The 20018-nt window shown below is 46.5% G+C and overlaps 1 protein-coding gene across 2 annotated transcripts; it reads right to left on the reverse strand.

Moving 5' to 3' along the window:
- Window positions 1–124: 124 nt before the first annotated feature.
- On the reverse strand, window positions 125–16937 carry LOC310757196 (tripartite motif-containing protein 10-like). Of its 2 annotated transcripts, none has more exons than XM_083602443.1 (7): window positions 16867–16937; window positions 13016–13441; window positions 9515–9610; window positions 7533–7763; window positions 6182–6297; window positions 3423–3476; window positions 125–2161 (listed from the first exon to the last, which is right to left on the reverse strand). In XM_083602443.1, exons 2-5 carry the CDS (start codon window positions 13427–13429, stop codon window positions 6292–6294), a joined length of 747 nt encoding a protein of 248 aa, XP_083458569.1. In that variant the 5' UTR covers window positions 13430–13441; window positions 16867–16937; the 3' UTR covers window positions 125–2161; window positions 3423–3476; window positions 6182–6291. The 2 variants fall into 2 exon arrangements, with proteins under 2 accessions (XP_083458569.1, XP_083458570.1); XM_083602444.1 differs by lacking the exon at window positions 16867–16937 and adding an exon at window positions 16239–16248.
- Between the last annotated feature and the right edge of the window lie 3081 nt (window positions 16938–20018).

Genomic DNA, 20018 nt, shown 5'->3' on the forward strand with positions numbered 1-20018 from the left:
GACAGGACAGAAGTACTTAATTCAAGCTGCTAGCATTCAAATTGCAAGTATTTTAAAATGTTATGAACACCTGCAGGGTTTTTTTTGGGGGGGGGGGGACACACATAGCAAGCTGAAGCAATGAAAATTTCAAAAAAAGTAGCTTTATTCTCTCTGTTACATAATCCTTTTAAAAGCACACAAATGCTGGCTTAAAAAAACCTAAAAACAGAAGTAACGGCACTTTTACGAGGAAAGTGTGACCTGTATGTTCCCAAATCAGTATAGTGTCAAAGGTAATAAAAGAAGAATTTTAAAAGTGGGAATTTCTCCCTATTAGTAATCAAATCACTTGAGGGGTATGTCCCAATGTCTTAGGACCCATCTGCACTAAATATTTAAAGCTGTAGCGTGCCACTTTGAACATTCCCAATGCATCCTGGGAACTGTAGTTTGTTAAGGGTGCCGAGAGTTGTTCGGAAACCCCTACACGCCTCAATTTCCAGAGAGGTTTCCAATCATTCCCCATTCCCAGGGAAAGTCTAGCTCTGCGAGGGAAATAGAGGGCTCTTTACAACTCTTAGCACCCTTAATAAACTACAGTTCCCAGGACTCTTTTGGGGAAGCCATGACTATTCAAAACAGCTTCAAACGTATTGCAAAGATGGGAATTAAGTTTGTCTTATTCTGACCTCATTCCACTACCACACTTGCCCACTCTTTATAGTGGTTCCCCTCCCGCAGGAAACTCCTACCTAGTCTCTCAGATTCACAGTCACCTGACCTAGAATGTCACGTGACTACATAAACCCTTCACCCACCAAAATAAACATATTCACCAGTGAGACCTCCCCATTGCAGCTACAATCCTCTTTGTGTAGAAGGGAAACAGAGGCATGCACCGTGAGCCCCGTCCCAAAATTGTACCCCAAACCCACCTCTTGACATTTCCGAAAGAGAGAGTAAGGCATGAGTAGCTGTTTAAGTACAGACCACTCTTTGCGATCGCAACCCCTGGTCATGGAGGGGACCCAATTGCGTGGAATGGCTACAAAGGGCCAACTTGCCCCTTTGCAGTTGTTGAGGGACAGATATATATATATTCCTTCATATGGAGGGAAAGAATGGTGGAAATAAAGCACAGGGAAATAAATGCAAAAGCCCAAAGGGAGCACAGTTAGGCGCTTCTTCCAACTGCAATATCCTGAAAAAAACCTGCTTTCTACCCCAAAATAATTTTTTTCTGGTAGAGTTCACATTTTTTTGTTTGCCCCCGACACTTGCACAGTGAGGGCAATTCTCAAATCCGTTCATTTCCCCCCCTGTCAAAGGTACTGGATCAATACCCCTAAATTTTTCGATTGTCTGCAGCTTTTCTATATATAAAAAAAAAGTTAGAAGGAATCATTATTTCAAAACACAGTAATGACACGGAGGGCCTCTAAGCCTTCTTGGAAACATGCAAATAAAGCAGATGTGGAAACAATCTAAAAGCTGTGGTCAGGAAACGGAATCCTGCCTGAAAACCAGTTAAAATGGCCGCCCTTATATAGTCACAGATAAAGCTCTAGTGTGTCACCACCATTCTGGGTGGGATTTTGGGGGGTAACAGGAGGCCCCCTCAAGAGTCAGCACTTCAGAGCGAATCCCCTCTCCCGCAGCTGGAAAAAGGGCCTGATCTTCTCCCCAGCGAATGATGCCGAGTGGAAAGCAAAGATGAATTCGTCGGTATCGGCGTCGAAGAAGCCCACCCAGCCTAACGGGTAGTCCAGGGCCACCAGAATCTTCTTGGGCTCCTTAGTCAACATCAACGGAGTGGTTTTGGGGAAAGTTAAGGCCAAGACTTCGTGAGGCAGGTACGTGTCGCAAAACGGCTTCCTCAGAGCCCAGATGCCCTCGTCAGGGCTGACGTTGAAGGATCCTTTCCTCGCGAGCGAGTCCCTCGCCACCCCCAGGGTCCAGCTGCCTTCTCCCAAGACCTCCACCGTCCACCACTGCGTCCCCGAAATGAACCTCTCGCAGCCGAGCACACAGACCTCCCAGTCAAACCTGTCCAAATGCTGGGAAATGTTCTTCTTCCGCCACTCCCTCTCCTTCCACGACGGTTCCCATCGCACGCTCTTCCGGTCCGGAGTGAGAACGAGATAGGGGTGCGCTGAGTTTGGATCCAGAACAACATTCACTGCAGGAAAGAGGGAAGATTGAGTGGCTTCAGGAAAGAAGACCTGTGGCTTAGCAGTAGCGGCGCATGCCTTGCATGTCAGAGTAATAATAATAATAATAATAATAATAATAATAATAATAATAATAATTTTTATTTATACCCCACCCTCCCCAGCCAAGGCCGGGCTCAGGGCGGCTAACAAGCAATAATAAAAACATGTTGAATGAATACAAATTAAAATACAACATTAAAATATTAAAATGTAGCCTCATCGCAGGAGGAGAAAGGAAAAGAAAAAAGAAAGAGGGGGAGGGAATCAAATTGGCTCCAAGCTAAAGGCCAGGCGGAACAACTCTGTCTTACAGAGAAAGAAATCAGATCCTGCAGGGCCCTGGTCTCATGAGGCAGAGTGTTCCACCAGGCAGGAGCCAGTGTTGAAAAGGCCCTGGCTCTGGTTGAAGCTAATCTAACTTCCTTAGGGCCTGGGACCACTAGGGTGTTGCTATTTATGCTTGAGGCTCTCTGTGGGGCATACGGGAAGAGGCCGGGGTTTCCCAAATATGGGTCTCCAGCTACAATTCCCATCATCCCTGACCACTAGTCCTGCTAGCTAGGGATGATGGGAGTTGTAGTCCAAAAACAGCTGGAGACCTAAGTTCGGGAAACCCTGGTTGTAGACCATACTGAACTGGATCGGCCAATACAGTGGTACCTTGGTTCTCGAACGCCTTGTGACTCGGACGTTTTGGCTCCCAAACGCCGCAAACCCGGAAGTGACTGTTCCAGTTTGCAAACGTTTTTTGGAAGCCGAATGTCCAACACGGCTTCCGACTGAGTGCAAGAAGCTCCTGCAGCCAATCGGAAGCTGCACCTTGGTTTCTGAACATTTTTGGAAGTTGAACGGAACGGACTCCGTTTGAGAACCAAGGTACCACTGTAGTTGGAGTCAGTACAACACAGCTTCCCATGCAAAGGATAATTTTCAGCTGCTGCGGAATCAACCCCAGCCTCTTCCCCAAAACTTCAGCTGAATGTAGGCAAGGAGGCACAGCAAACAGCCACAGGTTCCTCAACCAATTTTATGAGTTCGTGGCCGGAGTGCCATTTGATCTCACACTCAGAGCAGTGCCCCTCATCTTATGCTATTCCATCTCCCGCACATCCTCATTGCAAAAGTAGCCCCCTGGGTTATGCAGAGGGGGCTCTCTTAGACCCCAACGCCTAAACACCACCTCCTGTTAAAATGTCCTCTCTTTGTGTGTCTCCGCTGGGAAGTTACCTGCGTTGACAGCTTCCTCCAAGTTGTTTGCTTCCAGAGCTCGCTCCAGGGAATCTGTGAAGGAGAGGGAAATTGCTCAGAGCCTCAAACATAAAGAAAATGGCCATGGGGACTACAATATATATATATATATATATATATATATATATATATATATATATATATATATATATATAATGGTCCAGTAGCACCTTAGAGACCAACTAAGTTTGTTCTTGATATGAGCTTTCGTATCTGCTTTTGGTATCTGAAGAAGTGTGGAAGTGTGCATGCACACGAAAGCTCATACCAAGAACAAACTTAGTTGGTCTCTAAGGCGCTACTGGACTATTTATTATTTCGTGGTACCTCGGGTTAAGTACTTAATTCGTTCCGGAGGTCTGTTCTTAACCTGAAACTGTTCTTAACCTGAAGCACCACTTTAGCTAATGGGGCCTCCTGCTGCCGCCATGCTGCCGGAGCACAATTTCTGTTCTCATCCTGAAGCAAAGTTCTTAACCTGAAGCACTATTTCTGGGTTAGCGGTCTGTAACCTGAAGTGTATGTAACCTGAAGCATGTGTAACCCGAGGTACCACTGTATTATTATTATTATTATTATTATTATTATTATTATTTCTATTGCATCAGACCAACACGGCTACCTACCTGAATCTAGACTACAAAAGGACTGCTTACCACCCAGCAGAGAGTACTGCTTACATTCTTTTAAACTGTTTTGTAATTGCGTTTTTAAAAATTGTTTTAACACTCTGTGTGTTTGGGGGGGGGGGATTATCCAGCCACTTTTGTTTATATTTTATGTATTTTGTGTTTTTCTATTGTAATTTTATCTTGTGAACTGCCATGCAGGTATAGGGCAGTACAGTGGTGCCTCGCAAGACGAAATTAATTCGTTCCGCAAGTTTTTTCTTCTTGCGAGTTTTTCGTCTTGCGAAGCACGGTTTCCCATAGGAATGCATTGAAAATCAATTAATGCGTTCCTATGGAGACCGCCTTCAGACCAGGTCCGGGGACAGTCTGTCCCCGGACCTCTTCTGAAGGCTGGCGGGGGGAGAAGGACTTTTCTCCCCACCGCCAGCCTTCAGAACAGCCTTCTGAAGGCTGGCGGTGGGCAGAAAAGCCCTTCTCCCGCCGCCAGCCTTCAGAAGAGTTCCCGCAGGGCTGCCTAGGCTGCGGATAGCAGCCTGCTGCCCGGCGCGAGGGGCGCTCTGAAGCAGAGCGCCCCTCGCGCGGGGCAGACATTCGCAGCTTGGGGAGCCCTGCAGGAGTTCCCCGCAGGGCTCTCCAAGCTGCGGATAGCAGCCTGCTGCCCCGCGCGAGGGGCGCTCTGCTTAAGAGCGAAGCAAGTCCATAGGGAAATTCGTCTTGCGAAGCCACTAAAAAATCGGAAAACCCTTTCGTCTTGCGAGTTTTTCGTTTAGCGAGGCATTCGTCTTGCGGGGCAGCACTGTATATAAATTTTATTTTGAAGGTGATTTCATGAACAACACCAACAGAAACCAGCTCTCTCAAGGTGCAGAAAACCCTAGGGAGTCAGCATTTAAATTGAGATCATGCTGTTTGGAGTAACACTGTATTCTTAAAGCCTGTAATCAAGTCCAACGACATACGGAGGTGAAAGTGAGGGGAGGGTTCCCAAAGCAGGAAGAGGAGGCTCTTTCCATTTGTGCCAGTGCACTTGGAGCCTTTTGCTAATTGGGGCAGAGACAGAGCAATGGCGGTGCTGTATCTTCCCATTTATACCTGTGAAGCCTTTTCGGTCAACCATGCCCACCTGCCCTACTGAGCAAGCCACAAAGGGTCACCCCGTCAAAAGCACCCACCTTCCAATATACCGCAGATGGGACCTGTTATTTATTCAGTGGGCTGTGTTTGTCTAAGCTTGAGCCTGAGGATTCTGAGCCCCTGGTGTTCTGATTCGATACATGATATCCAATCACAGGACATTTCAGGATTTGGGTCTCTGCCATTGGCCCTTAAACTCTGAGTCATGATTCGCAGCTTGGAAGTTCAGACAGCCAATCACGCTGGGGGTGGGAGTGGCCCAGGCCTTCAGAAATATATATAAGCAATTGCTTTGCCCCCCCCCCCGTTGTCGTGTTTTGTTGGTTCAATAAAGGTTCTTGCTGTTATCACTGTGTCTTGCCTTGTGGGAACTCACCTACACTTTAGGACCTTCACAGGACTTGCAGCTATCATGATTCGTAGCCCCCAAGAGCCTTTTGTAAACTCATCTAAGACAGCAGCCTTACGTGTTGTGGTGGCAAATTCCGTAGCTGGAATATAGGTTGTGTGAAGGAGAAATAGAAGCAGGCAATGCCTCTTTTTTGAGGGACCTTGCAGGGGAATTGATTTCACACACCCCGTTTTTAATGACATTCGTTGCAGAGGAGCCTGAAATTGGAGCTTTCTGAGAACACCTGTAGCCATTTCCCTTCCTTCAAACGTCAGCTGTGTTGGAATATTCTAGAAAGAACTTGAGAATTGGTCCTGAACAGGTTGCTAGGCAACAAAAAAATCTACCCAGCAACAGGTGCCTTTATTAAGGGCACGTGATCAACAAGGGTCGGTGTGTAAATGAGCATGAGTTTCTGGCCAAATGGGTGGAAGAGGAAAGGATTGTGTTATTTTATTTATATTCAACCAGTGTACATGTTTGTAAATAATAAAGATACTCAGTTAAAAGGAAACTCCGCTGCAAGTCTATTAGAAGAAGAAAACCCAAGAGTAAATGCTGCACACACATCAACAAACTACCTTTGTAATTCTCCATGGCCTCCTCTAAAGCAGTGTTTTTCTGAACGGCGATTCTGAAATGGGCTTCCAAGCAGGAATGAAGGTCCACCAAAGGCTCTACTAAATTCTCCTCACACCTGGAAGGAAATACAAAATAGTAAAATAATGCCATTCTCCGTGAATTTGAATCATTAAAGGACAAGACGGGCTTTTAACTCAAGAACCACTCTTGAACAAGTGCCTGGGCCTGGCATTTTAAAGCTTGAGACCTCTTGTACGTTTTAACATTTATTTTTTAGTAAAAATAAAAATTATAGACCACTTAATCATGAAAGGAAAAAAAACACCTCCAAGTGGGTCACATAAAACAATGTAAAATAGTAATAAAAAAAGAGCTTCTCTCCTAAAGCTGGATCAGGCCCAGATTGTATCTGGCCCAGTATCCTTTTGTCGTTGACAAACCTATCCTCCATGAAACCCCAAAAGCAGGTAGACAGCTCTCACATTGCAGAGGAAATAAGAAAGCCACAATCTTCCATATTATCCCTACGAAGAAAACTGCTTGCAGCAGTTGATTGTATCTAAGGGATGTTAGAACCATATTTTACAGAGATCCATTTATGCTTGTTTTTTAAAATGAAAACAAATGTGTGAAAAATAGGGCAGCACCAACACAAAAATAAAAGAGACAGACAACAGTGTGAACCACACACAGTGAAGGAAAACCGCGTCATTTGTTTGCAGGAACACCCCCAGTGTGACCGAAACTCGTCCACACAAAGAGCAAAGGACACAAAAAGGGGAGCTACATACCTACTGATAACATTGCTAACGTCCTGAAAGAAAGAGAAATAGATCTCAGCTACACAGACAAAAGGGACGCAGGTGGCGCTGTGGGTTAAAGCACAGAGCCTAGGACTTGCTGATCAGGTCAGCGGTTCGAATCCCCGCCACGGGGCGAGCTCCCGTTGCTCGGTCCCAGCACCTGCCAACCTAGCAGAAAGCACGTCAAAGTGCAAGTAGATCAATAGGTACCACTCCGGCGGGAAGGTAAAGGGCGTTTCTGTGCGCTGCTCTGGTTCGCCAGAAGCGGCTTAGTCATGCTGGCCACATGACCCGGAAGCTGTACGCCGGCTCCCAATAAAGCGAGATGAGTGCCGCAACCCAGAGTTGGCCACAACTGGACCTAATGGTCAGGGGTCCCTTTACCTTTACACAGACAAAACACACACAGGGCTTTCTCTTGTCCTAGTGGTGATTTCTTTGTCTGTGGAAAGCAAATGGCCGTTCCTAGGATCATGCCTCCTTCATTCCAAGGGTCCTGAAACATGCATTTTGTGTGTGTTTGTGTGTATGTGATTCTAAGTCTCACCTGCAAGAATTCTCTCGGGGGCTGCCGGCACTTCCCTCCCATCTCCGCAATCAGCCCACTGAGCCGGGAAATCTCCTCAGAGACTCTGGTGAGGTTCTCATCCTGCTTCCTCTCCAGCTCTTTGGTCAGGTCTTCCAGCTGCTCTAGCCAGAGGTGCTGTTTCTGAACGAGGTACTCGTGCATTTTCTCAAAGGCGGACATGATCTTCTGCTTCTCTGTTTCTAACTGTTTCTGGGAGTGTGAGAGAATGCATTAAGGAAAAATAAGGGAGAAGAACAGGGCCAGATTTAGGTTTGAGGAGGCCCTAAGCCAGTGTTTCCCAACCTTGGGTCTCCAGCTGTTTTTGGACTACAACTCCCATCATACTTAGCGAGCAAGACCAGTGGTCAGGGATGATGGGAAGTGTAGTCCAAAAACAGCTAGAGACCAAAGGTTGGGAAACACTGCCCTAAGCTACTGAAGGTAATGGGGCCCTTTATATGCCCAGCTGTCTTTTGTCAACAACAAATTGTCACTGTTTTTTGTGTTGAATATATGATACATATAAAAAAGCAGAGACATCACGTTGCCAACAAAGGTCCATATAGTTAAAGCTATGGTTTTCCCAGTAGTGATGTATGGAAGTGAGAGCTGGACCATAAAGAAGGCTGATCGCCGAAGAATTGATGCTTTTGAATTATGGTGCTGGAGGAGACTTTTGAGAGTCACATGGACTGCAAGAAGATCAAACCTATCCATTCTTAAGGAAATCAGCCCTGAGTGCTCACTGGAAGGACAGATCCTGAAGCTGAGGCTCCAATACTTTGGGCCACCTCATGAGAAGAGAAGACTCCCTGGAAAAGACCCTGATGTTGGGAAAGATGGAGGGCACAAGGAGAAGGGGAAGACAGGACAAGATGGTTGGACAGTGTTCTCGAAGCTACCAGCATGAGTTTGACCAAACTGCAGGAGGCAGTGGAAGACAGGAATGCCTGGCGTGCTCTGGTCCATGGGGTCACGAAGAGTCGGACATGACTAAACGACTAAACAACAACAAGCTACTGAAGGTAATGGGGCCCTTTATATATCCAGCTGTCCTTTGTCAACAACAAATTGTTGCTGTGTTTTCAGTTGAATATATGCTATATGGTAATTTATGGACCTCATAGGTATCTAAAGCCATTTGCACATAACAAAATATGCATTTTATCAAAGTAATTGTTGAACTGAAATATAATTTTGGAAATGTACAGTTTTCCCCCCTTTAATTTTTTTGGGGGGCCCCCAAGAGAGTGGGGGTGGATCAGGTTGGGGAACCTTGGGGCCCTTCAGATATTGCTGAACAACAAATCCCACCACCCTGGTCATTGGTTGTCCTTGTTGGGACTGATGATAAGAGAAGCTCCCAAGGGACAGCTGGGAGAGTTTACCTCTTTCGTAGTGGGATAAAACTTAAGATCTACCTTTGAGAGAGGCATGGGAGTAGCCAGGATTTTTTGGGAGGGGGCAGGCTTTTGCTAGGAGGACAGAACTTCAGATTTGTATTTATTTTCACTGATGGGGAGGGCAACTGGCCCCCGCTCCCCCTTGGCTATACCCATGGAGAGGGAATTTGTATTCTTCTTTTTCTGTTTTTATTTTTGTTTAGATTAAGTTTTTTTAGTGTAGCACATTATGAAAAGTCTTAATAATTTAGTTATTTTTTTCACAATCTTGAGGGCACCAAGCCAGGGAGGTCTGAATTACAAAAACTGACACGGCTGGTTGTTCAGAACTTGCAGGTACAGAAAAGGGGGTACCTTGCCTCGATATCGTACAAGAGATTGTCTTCATGAAGTGTACTGGAGATGCAAACCCCTTCCCATCTCAGTCCTGCAGGTTGACCTTCACAGGTGACTTTATCAGTCACGTGGCCATGATGTCATTTGATTGATAGGTGGGTGGCCCCTGTCCATCTGTCAATACTGGCCCACAGATTCCCCACCGTAATGACAGAAACCTACCAGACATTTCTGCTTTTTCTGATCTTTAGCTAATTTCCGGTCCACAAGCATTTTCCTCTCTTGCTTCAAAGACTTCACATAGATACCAATTCTCTCCTGAAGAGAACAGAAAAGTCATTTAGGCTCTGTCAGGAGTTCAACCCACCTGATGTAAAGCAGTCATTTCCTTAGAAAATAAAGCCCGATTCAAGGCAACAGATTCTTCCCTGCCCTGCCCGCCCCCCCCCTTTATTCCAGGACAATCAAGTATCACTGCTTTTATCTTCTTCTTCTTCTTCTTGTCCCCATCTCTGACTAGCCTGCTCAAAGTGGCGATATTTTGGGAAGAGATGGGAAGAACTTCAATAAGAAGTTGAAACTTTGGGGTCACATGCTTCGTTATTGCTATTAATCGCCTTCTATATGCGGGTGGCGCTGTGGGTTAAACCACAGAGCCTAGGACTTGCCGATCGGAAGGTCGGTGGTTCGAATCTCCGCGACAGGGTGAGCTCCCGTTGCTCGGTCCCTGCCCCTGCCAACCTAGCAGTTCGAAAGCACCTCACAGTGCAAGTAGATAAATAGGGACCACTCTCCGGCAGGAAGGTGAACGGCGTTTCCGTGTGCTGCACTGGTTCGCCAGGAGCGGCTTAGTCACGCTGGCCACATGACCCGGAAGCTGTCTGCAGACAAGCGCCAGCTCCCAGCGTCTTGAGCGAGATGAGCGCGCAACCCCAGAGTCGGTCACGACTGGACCTGATGGTCAGGGGTACCTTTACCTTTTTATACCAACGTCTTTGCCAACAAAGGTCCATATAGTTAAAGCTATGGTTTTCCCAGTAATGATGTATGGAAGTGAGAGCTGGACCATAAAGAAGGCTGATTGCCGAAGAACTGATGCTTTTGAATTATGGTGCTGGAAGAGACTCTTGAGAGTCCCATGGACTGCAAGAAGATCAAACCTATCCATTCTGAAGGAAATCAGCCCAGAGTGCTCACTGGAAGGACAGATCCTGAAGCTGAGGCTCCAATACTTTGGCCACCTCATGAGAAGAGAAGACTCCCTGGAAAAGACCCTGATGTTTGGAAAGATGGAGGGCACAAGAAAAAGGGGACGACAGAGGACGAGATGGTTGGACAGTGTTCTCGAAGCTACCAGCATGAGTTTGACCAAACTGAGGGAAGCAGTGGAAGACAGGAGTGCCTGGCGTGCTCTGGTCCATGGGGTCACGAAGAGTCGGACGCGACTAAACGACTAAACAACAACAACATACCAACGTCTCCAGGCAATGCAAAACAGAACAGCAACTGAAAACAGGAAACCCAGAAGGTTTGAAACCAAAGTAAAACTTATTATTACTAAATACTATGCTTAAATGGAGATAACCATAATAGTACTGGACATCTGCATAGGGCTTTCCAGTGCTCAATCAGTGTCGGCTCCTAGTTTTGCAAGAACTTTTTGGGCAAGACTTGCCGGAGAAAGCTCATCTCGCTTTCAGGCCAAGGGAGCCAGCGTTTGTCCACAGACAGCTTTCCAGGTCATGTGGCCAGCAGGACTGAACCACTTCTGGTGCAATGGAACACCGTGACGGAAACCAGAGCACACCGAACACCATTTGCCTTCCCGCCATGCGGTACCTAATTATCTACTTGCACTGGTGTGCTTTCAAACTGCCAGGCTGGCAGGAGCTGGGACAGAGCAGTAAGAGCTCAACCCAACACAGAAATTCGAACCACCAACCTTCCAATCGGCAAGCCCAAGAGGCTCAGTGGTTTAGACCACAGTGCCATCAGCGTCCCTTTTAAAAGTCACTTGATCCAGGGATAGTCCACATGTATATCAGCCTATTTCTGCCTCTGCTCCTTAATGGTGACGGCTCTCGCTCAGGCTGCACAGAAGAAGCATTTGGGTTCCAATATATTCATTCCGACTGCGCAGATAAAATATAATGGATAGAATTCTACAGGATGGGGGTATTAGTGTGTGAAAACAGTCCAGATCCAGTAGCCTTTCTACTTGGAATAATAGGATTGGAATTGCCCAAAAAAGATGTTAGATTGTTTTTGTATGCCACTACAGCACAAAGGGGAGGCGGGTGGTGCTGTCGGTTAAACCACAGAGCCTAGGGCTTGCCGATCAGAAGGTTCGCGGTTCGAATCCCCGTGACGGGGTGAGCTCCCGTTGCTCAATCCCTGCTCCTGCCAACCTAGCAGTTTGAAAGCACGTCAAAGTGCAAGTAGATCAATAGGTACCGCTCCGGTGGGAAGGTAAAGGGCGTTTCCGTGCACTGCTCTGGTTCGCCAAAAGCGGCTTAGTCATGCTCGCCACATGACCCGGAAGCTGTACGCTGGCTCCCTCGGCCAAAAAAGCGAGATGAGCGCCACAACCCCAGAGTCGGCCACGACTGGACCTAATGGTCAGAGGTCCCTTTACCTTTACAGTGGCAAGAATTTTATTAGCCAAAAACTGGAAATCACAAGAGATACCAACAATAGAAGAATGGCAGATGAAGATGTTGGATTTTTTGGAGCTGGCCGACCTGACTGGAAGAATCCATGACCAAAAACAAGAGGAGACACGAAAGGACTGGAAGAATTTTTAAGAATATTTGGCTAAATACTGTAATATAAGATAAAGAGAAACCTCTTGGAAGTAAAAATAAGGCCAAGGGTTAGAATAAGATTATGTTGTTAATAAATATTAAGGATTGGAGTATTAATAATGGAGAAGAAGTTAGTAAATAAAAGAAGTTAATATTATTAGAAATATGAATTTGGAGAACTGCTAATCAGGCAATGTAATGAAATTCAGTTAGAGGGGATTTGAGAAAGTCAGTTATCAATGTAATGAAATTAGGATTTGGAAGTTAAAATTCTTTTTTATGTGTTTTTCTCTATTTTTGTGTATGGTCATGTTTCTTTTTCTCTTTTTTTCTTGTTTCTTTTCTATGTGATTAATGTGAAAATTAATTTAAAAAATTGAAAAAAAGAAAACAGTCCAGATCCAAAGATCCCTAGATGGTGGAGATGTCAGGCACCATCCTGACACCCAGGAATCTTCAATGGGTCGCAAGTGGCCAGTAAGGTAAAGGTAAAGGACCCCTGACAGTTAAATCCAGTCGTGACTGACTCTCAGGTTGCGGCGCTCATCTCGCGTTATTGGCTGAGGGAGCCGGCGTACAGCTTCCGGGTCATGTGGCCAGCATGACTAAGCCGCTTTTGGCAAACCAGAGCAGCGCACGGAAACGCCTTTTACCTTCCCGTCGGAGTGGTACCTATTTATCTACTTGCACTTTGACGTGCTTTCGAACTGCTAGGTTGGCAGGAGCAGGGACCGAGCAATGGGAGCTCACCCCGTCGCGGGGATTCGAACCGCCAACCTTCTGATCAGCAAGCCCTAGGCTCTGTGGTTTAACCCACAGCGCCACCCGCGTCCCAGCAAGTGGCTGGTAGCCAGGTGCAAAATGCGCCTGGCTAATTTTGAATGCTGCTCCTCACCCACCTGCTATGGCAATTTCCTACCTTATACTGGTGAGAAGCCTCTTCAGCGGGAAACACGCTGTGGCCTCTGTGCAAGTTCGACCCGTCGCACACCTCGCAAATGGGGACTTTGTCATCCATGCAGAAGAGTTTCAGGGGTTCCCCGTGCGTCTTGCATACCCCATCCTTTCCCTCAACTTGTCCTTCCTCCTGAATTTTCTTGATAAGCACAAGGCTTGCCAGTTGCCAGTTTGGGCTGAAGTTATTTGGCTCAACCTGTTCTCTGCACAGCGGGCAGGAAGGGTCTACGTCGGACTCCCCCAAATATTGGGTGATGCAGTCTTGGCAGAAGTTGTGCCCGCAGTCTACAGTCACTGGGTCTTCAAAGTAGTCCAGGCAGATGGAACAGGTTACTTCATCGTAGAATGACGTGCTGGTGGGACTCCTGGTTGCCATGGCTGCCTCCCTCTGAAGCAAAAGGAAAGGTTTGGTTAGCGAGAGCTCTGTGGATCAGGCCAAAGGCCCATCGAAGGCCTGCAATATTTTCTCACAGTGGCCAACCAAAGCCTGTGAGCAGGACGTGAGGACAACATCCCTCTCCCCCTGTTATTCAGCAGAGCATTTCCTCTGATATAGTCATCACTGATAGTTCGGTCCGCCATGAATTTGTCCAACCCAATGAGGCTGTGCTTCGTTTATTTATCACTACAGTGGTACCTCAGGTTACAGACGCTTCAGGTTACAGACTCTGCTAACCCAGAAATAGTACCTCGGGTTAAGAACTTTGCTTCAGGATGAGAACAGAAATCGTGAGGCGGAGGGGGGGCAGCAGGAGGCCCCATTACCTAAAGTGTTACCTCAGGTTAAGAAAAGTTTCAGGTTAAGAACAGACCTATAGAACAAATTAAGTTCTTTACCCGAGGTACCACTGTATAGTCACACTCATATTGCGTCCGCTTCAGGTTACATGTTTTTGTGTTGCGTCCCGCAGCAACCTGAAGTAGCAGAATGGGTTATTTCTGGGTTTTGCTGCTCACGCATGCGCAGAAGCGCTAAATTGTGTGTGTGCATGCGGAAATGTGTCGCTTCGGCTTGCGTCAGTTCTGTGTTATGGACGGGCCTCCAGAACGGATCTTGTCCGTAACAGGAGGTTCCACTGTACAGTGGTACCTCGGGTTAAGTACTTACCGTATTTTTCGCTCTATAAGACGCACCAGACCACAAGACGCACCTAGTTTTTGGAGGAGAAAAACAAACAAAAAATATTCTGAATCTCAGAAGCCAGAACAGCAAGAGGGATCGCTGCACAGTGAAAGCAGCAATCCCTCTTGCTGTTCTGGCTTCTGGGATAGCTGCGCAGCCTGCATTCGCTCCATAAGATGCACACACATTTCCCCTTACTTTTTAGGAGGGAAAAAGTGAGTCTTATAGAGCAAAAAATACAGTAATTTGTTCCGGAGGTCCGTTCTTAACCTGAAGCACCACTTTAGCGAATGGGGCCTCCCGCTGCGCCGCCGGTGCACGATTTCTGCTCTCATCGTGAAGCAAAGTTCTTAACTTGAAGCACTATTTCTGGGTTAGCGGAGTCTGCAACCTGAAGTGTATTTAACCTGAAGTGTATGTAACCCGAGGTACCACTGTACATCTTTATCCGGTGCTGTTTTTCTAGGGGAAAAAAGAGGCGCCAGAACTCACCATGAATACCTCCTTGTTCTCTTAGGATGCCAATGGCGCCCACCTGAGAGGTGCCGGAAACTCAGTTCCAGCTAAAAACAAGCCCTGTCTTTACCACACCTTTCCCCCACGGAGCTGAAGGAAGCGTGCGTGGTCTTTCCTCACAACAAGCCTGTGAGGAAGGCCACCAGAGAGCATGACCGGCTCACAGTCACCCTGTGAACAAAATGGCCGAGCAGGGATTTGAAGCCTGGTCTCCCAGGTCCTAGCCTTAACCACTACACCGCACTGCCTTTCCCTGCCTAGAACTGTGGGAGATGGGGGCAGGGAGACCCACTGAGATCCCCTGGGTCCATATGACTGCTTTTTCCAGTTCTTTTACATTCACTCCTCTGCTGCTCTGATTCTTTTATATGGGATAATCCGTCCCTTTCTTTACCATCACCCAAACCACCACCTATGGAGGTACAGACACAACTCTTGCTCCTTAAGATGGACTGGATAGAGGAATCTGTAGAGCTTGGCTGTTGTACACTGAGAAAAAACTAAATTTTCCATTGTTACTTAATTCTACCTATCAAACTGTTTCTTAAAAAAATATTTACTCTCCCACATTCAGCTTTTTGTCCTTTTGTTGTGCTAGACAAAGCTGAAGGCAAAAGAGGGCTCCTGTTTCCACCTTTTCTTTTTAATGTGCTTTTCTTCCTATGAGGAGGAAGAACAGCACTTGCAATTTTGGAAGAGGAGCCTCAGAGTCATTATTACTCTGCACTTGCTCAAGAGCTATATTCTTTTGAGATTTTATCTCATTCAAAATCCATGCCTAAACCACTTTAAAATTCCCAGAGGATATAACAAAATAACAAATAGAGACTAAAAGACTACCTCTCTGTCACACACACAAAAAATGCAAACAAACAGCATTATAAAAACAGAAATTCAGGAGACCAGTGTTAAAATCCCCAACAACCAGAAGCCGGCTGGGTGACCTTGGGCCAGTCTCCAACTCTCAGCTTAACAGGGTTGTTGAAAAAAACCTTGAAAAAAGGAGGGTGGGTGAAAATGCTGAGCACTACCTTGAGCTCTTCTGAGAAAATGTGATACAAACACAATACAATAATAAAATAAAGGAGCAGGCAACTCCTGAGGAAGAAGATACGCCTTCACAAGATGTCTGAATACCATTTCACATACGACTGGGCACAGTTCAAGTACAGTGGTCCCTCGGGTTACAGACGCTTCAGGTTACAGACTCTGCTAACCCAGAAATAGTGCTTCATGTTAAGAACTTTGCTTCAGGATGAGAACAGAAATCGTGCTTTGGCGGTGCAGCGGCAGCAAGAGGCCCCATTAGCTAAAGTGGTACCTCAGGTTAAGAACGGTTTCAGGTTAAGAACAGACCTCCAGAACGAATTTAGTTCTTAACCCGAGGTACCACTGTAGAATAAAACTTTACATGGGGCTGTGGCACAAATGGACCATAGATGGGAAAGGGGAGCCGATAGCTGAAATGTTTAATGTTCAGCATTTAATACTGAATCAAAGTGGGGCCAACACATTGAAACAGCAAGGCCCTGCCTTCCTGCCTTACCTCGTTTTGCCTCCAAAACCACACCCTGTTGCAAACTCAAGGGGGGGGGGGCATTAAAAAAACTGGTACTTTGAAACGCTTATCCCTCACTCTCACTTTCTCTTAGGCACCCCTTTGCTAAACCCACGTGTGTCACTTTTCATTCTAATAGCATTTATGAACCGCTTAATCAAAGCAGGCTCTAGTAAAACGGTAGATGAGAAGCAGCGGAAATCCAGAAGGAAATTAAGGTAAATTAAAATTAAAAGAACAGCAACCCAGATATACTATTTTTTTTACTGACTGCATTTGATTTACTGCCTACCCAGGCCTCAGGACATGTCACAGCCATTTAAAACACAGAGTTAAAAAAAAGAATTCAGAAATAAACTAATAAATTACACATAATTTTGAACGGGAAGAGAACCACGTGCGCCACCTTGCGCTCCTTGGATGGAAAACGGGATAGAAAATGCAACCAAATACAATACATATTTTCTAATATTTCTACGAGAGAGGAGGAGGATTGAATTTCTTGCACGGTGGCTTGTTTTGTTTGCTCAGGACAAGGGACCACCCAAACCCTGCAACCCCCCCCCGCAAAAAAGGCTCTCTGCCTTCTCACAGCCCTGCTGCACAAAACCATCACCTTAGCTTTTCCGCTTGCAGAGCGAGCGCCGCTTTCCCAGGCTGCGAATTGGAGACAAACCAAAACAAGGGCGATAAAAGGCGCTAGTCCCTCTGAAAATTCGAAAGCGCCTCGCCTGGGATTGGTCAGGACGGTTCAGGCTGGGCTCCTCCGTCCAATCGGGGAGAGGGGCGGACCAAGCGCAATTACAACACACAAACGCACCCCGCCCCGAAATCTCGTTTTTTCCAGCCGTTTCTGCGATGCTGTCTGGGGTGGGAAGAATTGGGAAGAAGTGTTAGCTGCCTCCCACGGGGATTTGAACCTGGGACCCTCCCTGTGCAAAGCGGCTGGATGAGTCCCGTCTCTGAAACCTCCGTGTAAGGAATTATTAGAATTTAAGAGTTGGAAGGGAACCCCAGGGGTCATCTAGTCCAACCCCTGCAATGCAAGAATCTCAGCCAAAGCATCCGTCACAGATGGCCATCCCCCTCTGCTTAGAAACCTCCAAGGAAGGAGAGCCACCAGGATATGAAATAAGATTTTTAAATTTTATTTTTGTATGGGATCTTTATGAGCTTTTTTTGGGGGGGGGAGAGGGGAAATCTCCCTGTATTTTTTAAATTTTTTATTTCATAAAATTTTATATGTGGCTCATTCATAGGGAAAAACCTCCAAAAGCGGTTTACAAAAAAGGATAACGCAATTAAGATTATCACTTAGAAATGTACACCATATATGCATATACAGTGGTACCTCTGGTTGCGAATGGGATCCGTTCTGGAGGCCTGTTCGCAACATGAAAAGAACACAACCCGCAGCGGCGCGTCTGCGCACGTGTGGGTTGCGATTCGCTGTTTCTGCGCACGTGTGTGACATCATTTTGCGCATGCGGCGAAACCCGGAAGTAACCCTTTCCAGTACTTCCGGGTCCCCGCATGATGGAACCTGAAAGAACGTAACATGAAACGGACGTAACGTGAGGTATGACCGTAGTGTTTTATGTGTTATTCAAAAGGAAATCAAAATATTTCACTCTCTAGGGTCTGAGGGTGAAGCAGGAGAACTGCCATGGGCATAGCCTGGGGGGGGGGGGAGACAGCTGCCCCCCCCAGCAAGTAAGTAAAGGTAAAGGGACCCCTGACCATTAGGTCCAGTCGTGGCCGACTCTGGGGTTGCGGCGCTCATCTCACTTTACTGGCCGAGGGAGCTGGCGTACAGCTTCTGGGTCATGTGGCCAGCATGACTAAGCCGCTTCTGGCGAACCAGACCAGCGCGCGGAAATGCCGTTTACCTTCCCGCCGGAGCGGTACCTATTTATCTACTTGCACTTTGGCGTGCTTTTGAACTGCTAGGTTGGCAGGAGCAGGGACCGAGCAACGGGAGCTTTCCCCGTCGTGGGGATTCGAACCGCCGACCTTCCGATTGGCAAGCCCTAGGCTCTGTGGTTTAACCCACAGCGCCACCCGCGTCCCATCAAGTAAGTAAGTAAATAAATAAAATACTTAACTGGCCAATTGTGTCACAGATAACTCAGTTCTGCCCCCCCCCAACACAAACCCTGCCCCCTTCTAAATCCTGGTTATGCCCATGGAAGCTTCTGGTGCGAACTCTCACCTACCACATGCAAAACAGGGGGTGGGGAGTGGGAAACCTAAGGTGCTGCCCCCCCCCAGGTCCTGCCTGGCTGGTTGAGCGAAAACTAGATTCCTTGGGAAGGTAACATGGCTGCAATCTGGTGTTTCCTTGAAAGAAACCTCACAGAACTCAATAAAAAGGTAAAGGTAAAGGACCCCTGACAGTTAAGTCCAGTCGTGAATGACTCTGGAGTTGAATAATAATAATAGTAATTTTTATTTATACCCTGCCCTCCCCAGCCAAGGCCAGGCTCAGGGCGGCTAACAAGCAATAATAAAAACAAGTTGAATGAATACAACTTAAAAACAAGATTAAAATACATTAAATCATTAAAATACAGCCTCATCACAGGAGGAGAAAGGGGAAAAGAGGGGAATATGGGTTGAGGCGCTCATCTTGCTTTATTGGCCGAGGACTCAAATAGGGTTGCATGCAAATGCACCTTTGCTACTAGGTTTTGCTAACCTTTAAAAGATGAAGAAAGGTGGAACAGCTGTGTGTCCTTGGCGTTAAAAAGAGGGATCACTGCCAAGACCACAAAACAAGATTAGCAGCTTCTATCCGTTGCACTGTTTTGGATAATCAGGTTCTCTGTGCACACAAGTTGAAAGGAAGCAACATAAAAGAGGGGCTTTTTAGTGGGATATGCAGCCTCACGTGGCCAAGATCCTCAGGTCTTCCACGCAGGGTTTGATACTGTTGCTCACCGCCACCCCAAACTTTGAAAGGGGTTCCAGGCATTGCTGCGGGGTTTGTGTTTTTGGAATTGCGGCACAGCAGAGACTGTGGCGTCTCCAGGATATATGGTTTATTGACACATACAGTGGTACCTCGGGTTACAGATGCTTCAGGTTAGACTTCGCTAACCCAGAAATAGTACCTCAGGTTAAGAAATTTGCTTCAGGATGAGAACAGAAATCGTGCTCTGGTGGCGTGGCAACAGCAGGAGGCCCCATTAGCTAAAGTGGTATCTCAGGTTAAGAACAGTTTCAGGTTAAGAACAGACCTCCAGAAGGAATTATCTGTGGGATTGAGTGTAGGTATGTTTGAACATTTTTAAGGAATGTATTAAATGTATGTTTGTATGCTTATATATTTGCAATATGTGTGTATTAATGCGGAATTATTTTGATAATAAAAACTTTTCCAAAAAAATGAAGGAAAAAAACAACTTCGCTTCAGGATGAGAACAGAAATCGTGCAGCGGCGGCACAGCGGCCCTATTAGCTAAAGTGGTGCTTCAGGTTAAGAGCAGTTTCAGGTTAAGAACGGACCTCCAGAACGAATTAAGTTCTTAACCAGAGGTACCACTGTATATACAACCTGAGCCTATGGAGGGGTTCATAGTAATAACACCCCAAAAGGGATGGTCTTCTCCCATAGCCACAGCCTTGGACTCTGAATTAAGGCTTGGCATTCTCTCCACCATTCCGGCCTGCTAGTTCACATAGCTATCTCCCCTAAACTGGCTTTATTTCTCCTATCAGTGAGTAGAGGTTCCCCCCCATTCATCTGCCACAGATCCCCTTCCTCTG

Source organism: Podarcis filfolensis (genome assembly GCF_964270895.1).
Source record: "Podarcis filfolensis genome assembly, chromosome: 2".
Lineage (NCBI taxonomy): Eukaryota > Metazoa > Chordata > Lepidosauria > Squamata > Lacertidae > Podarcis > Podarcis filfolensis.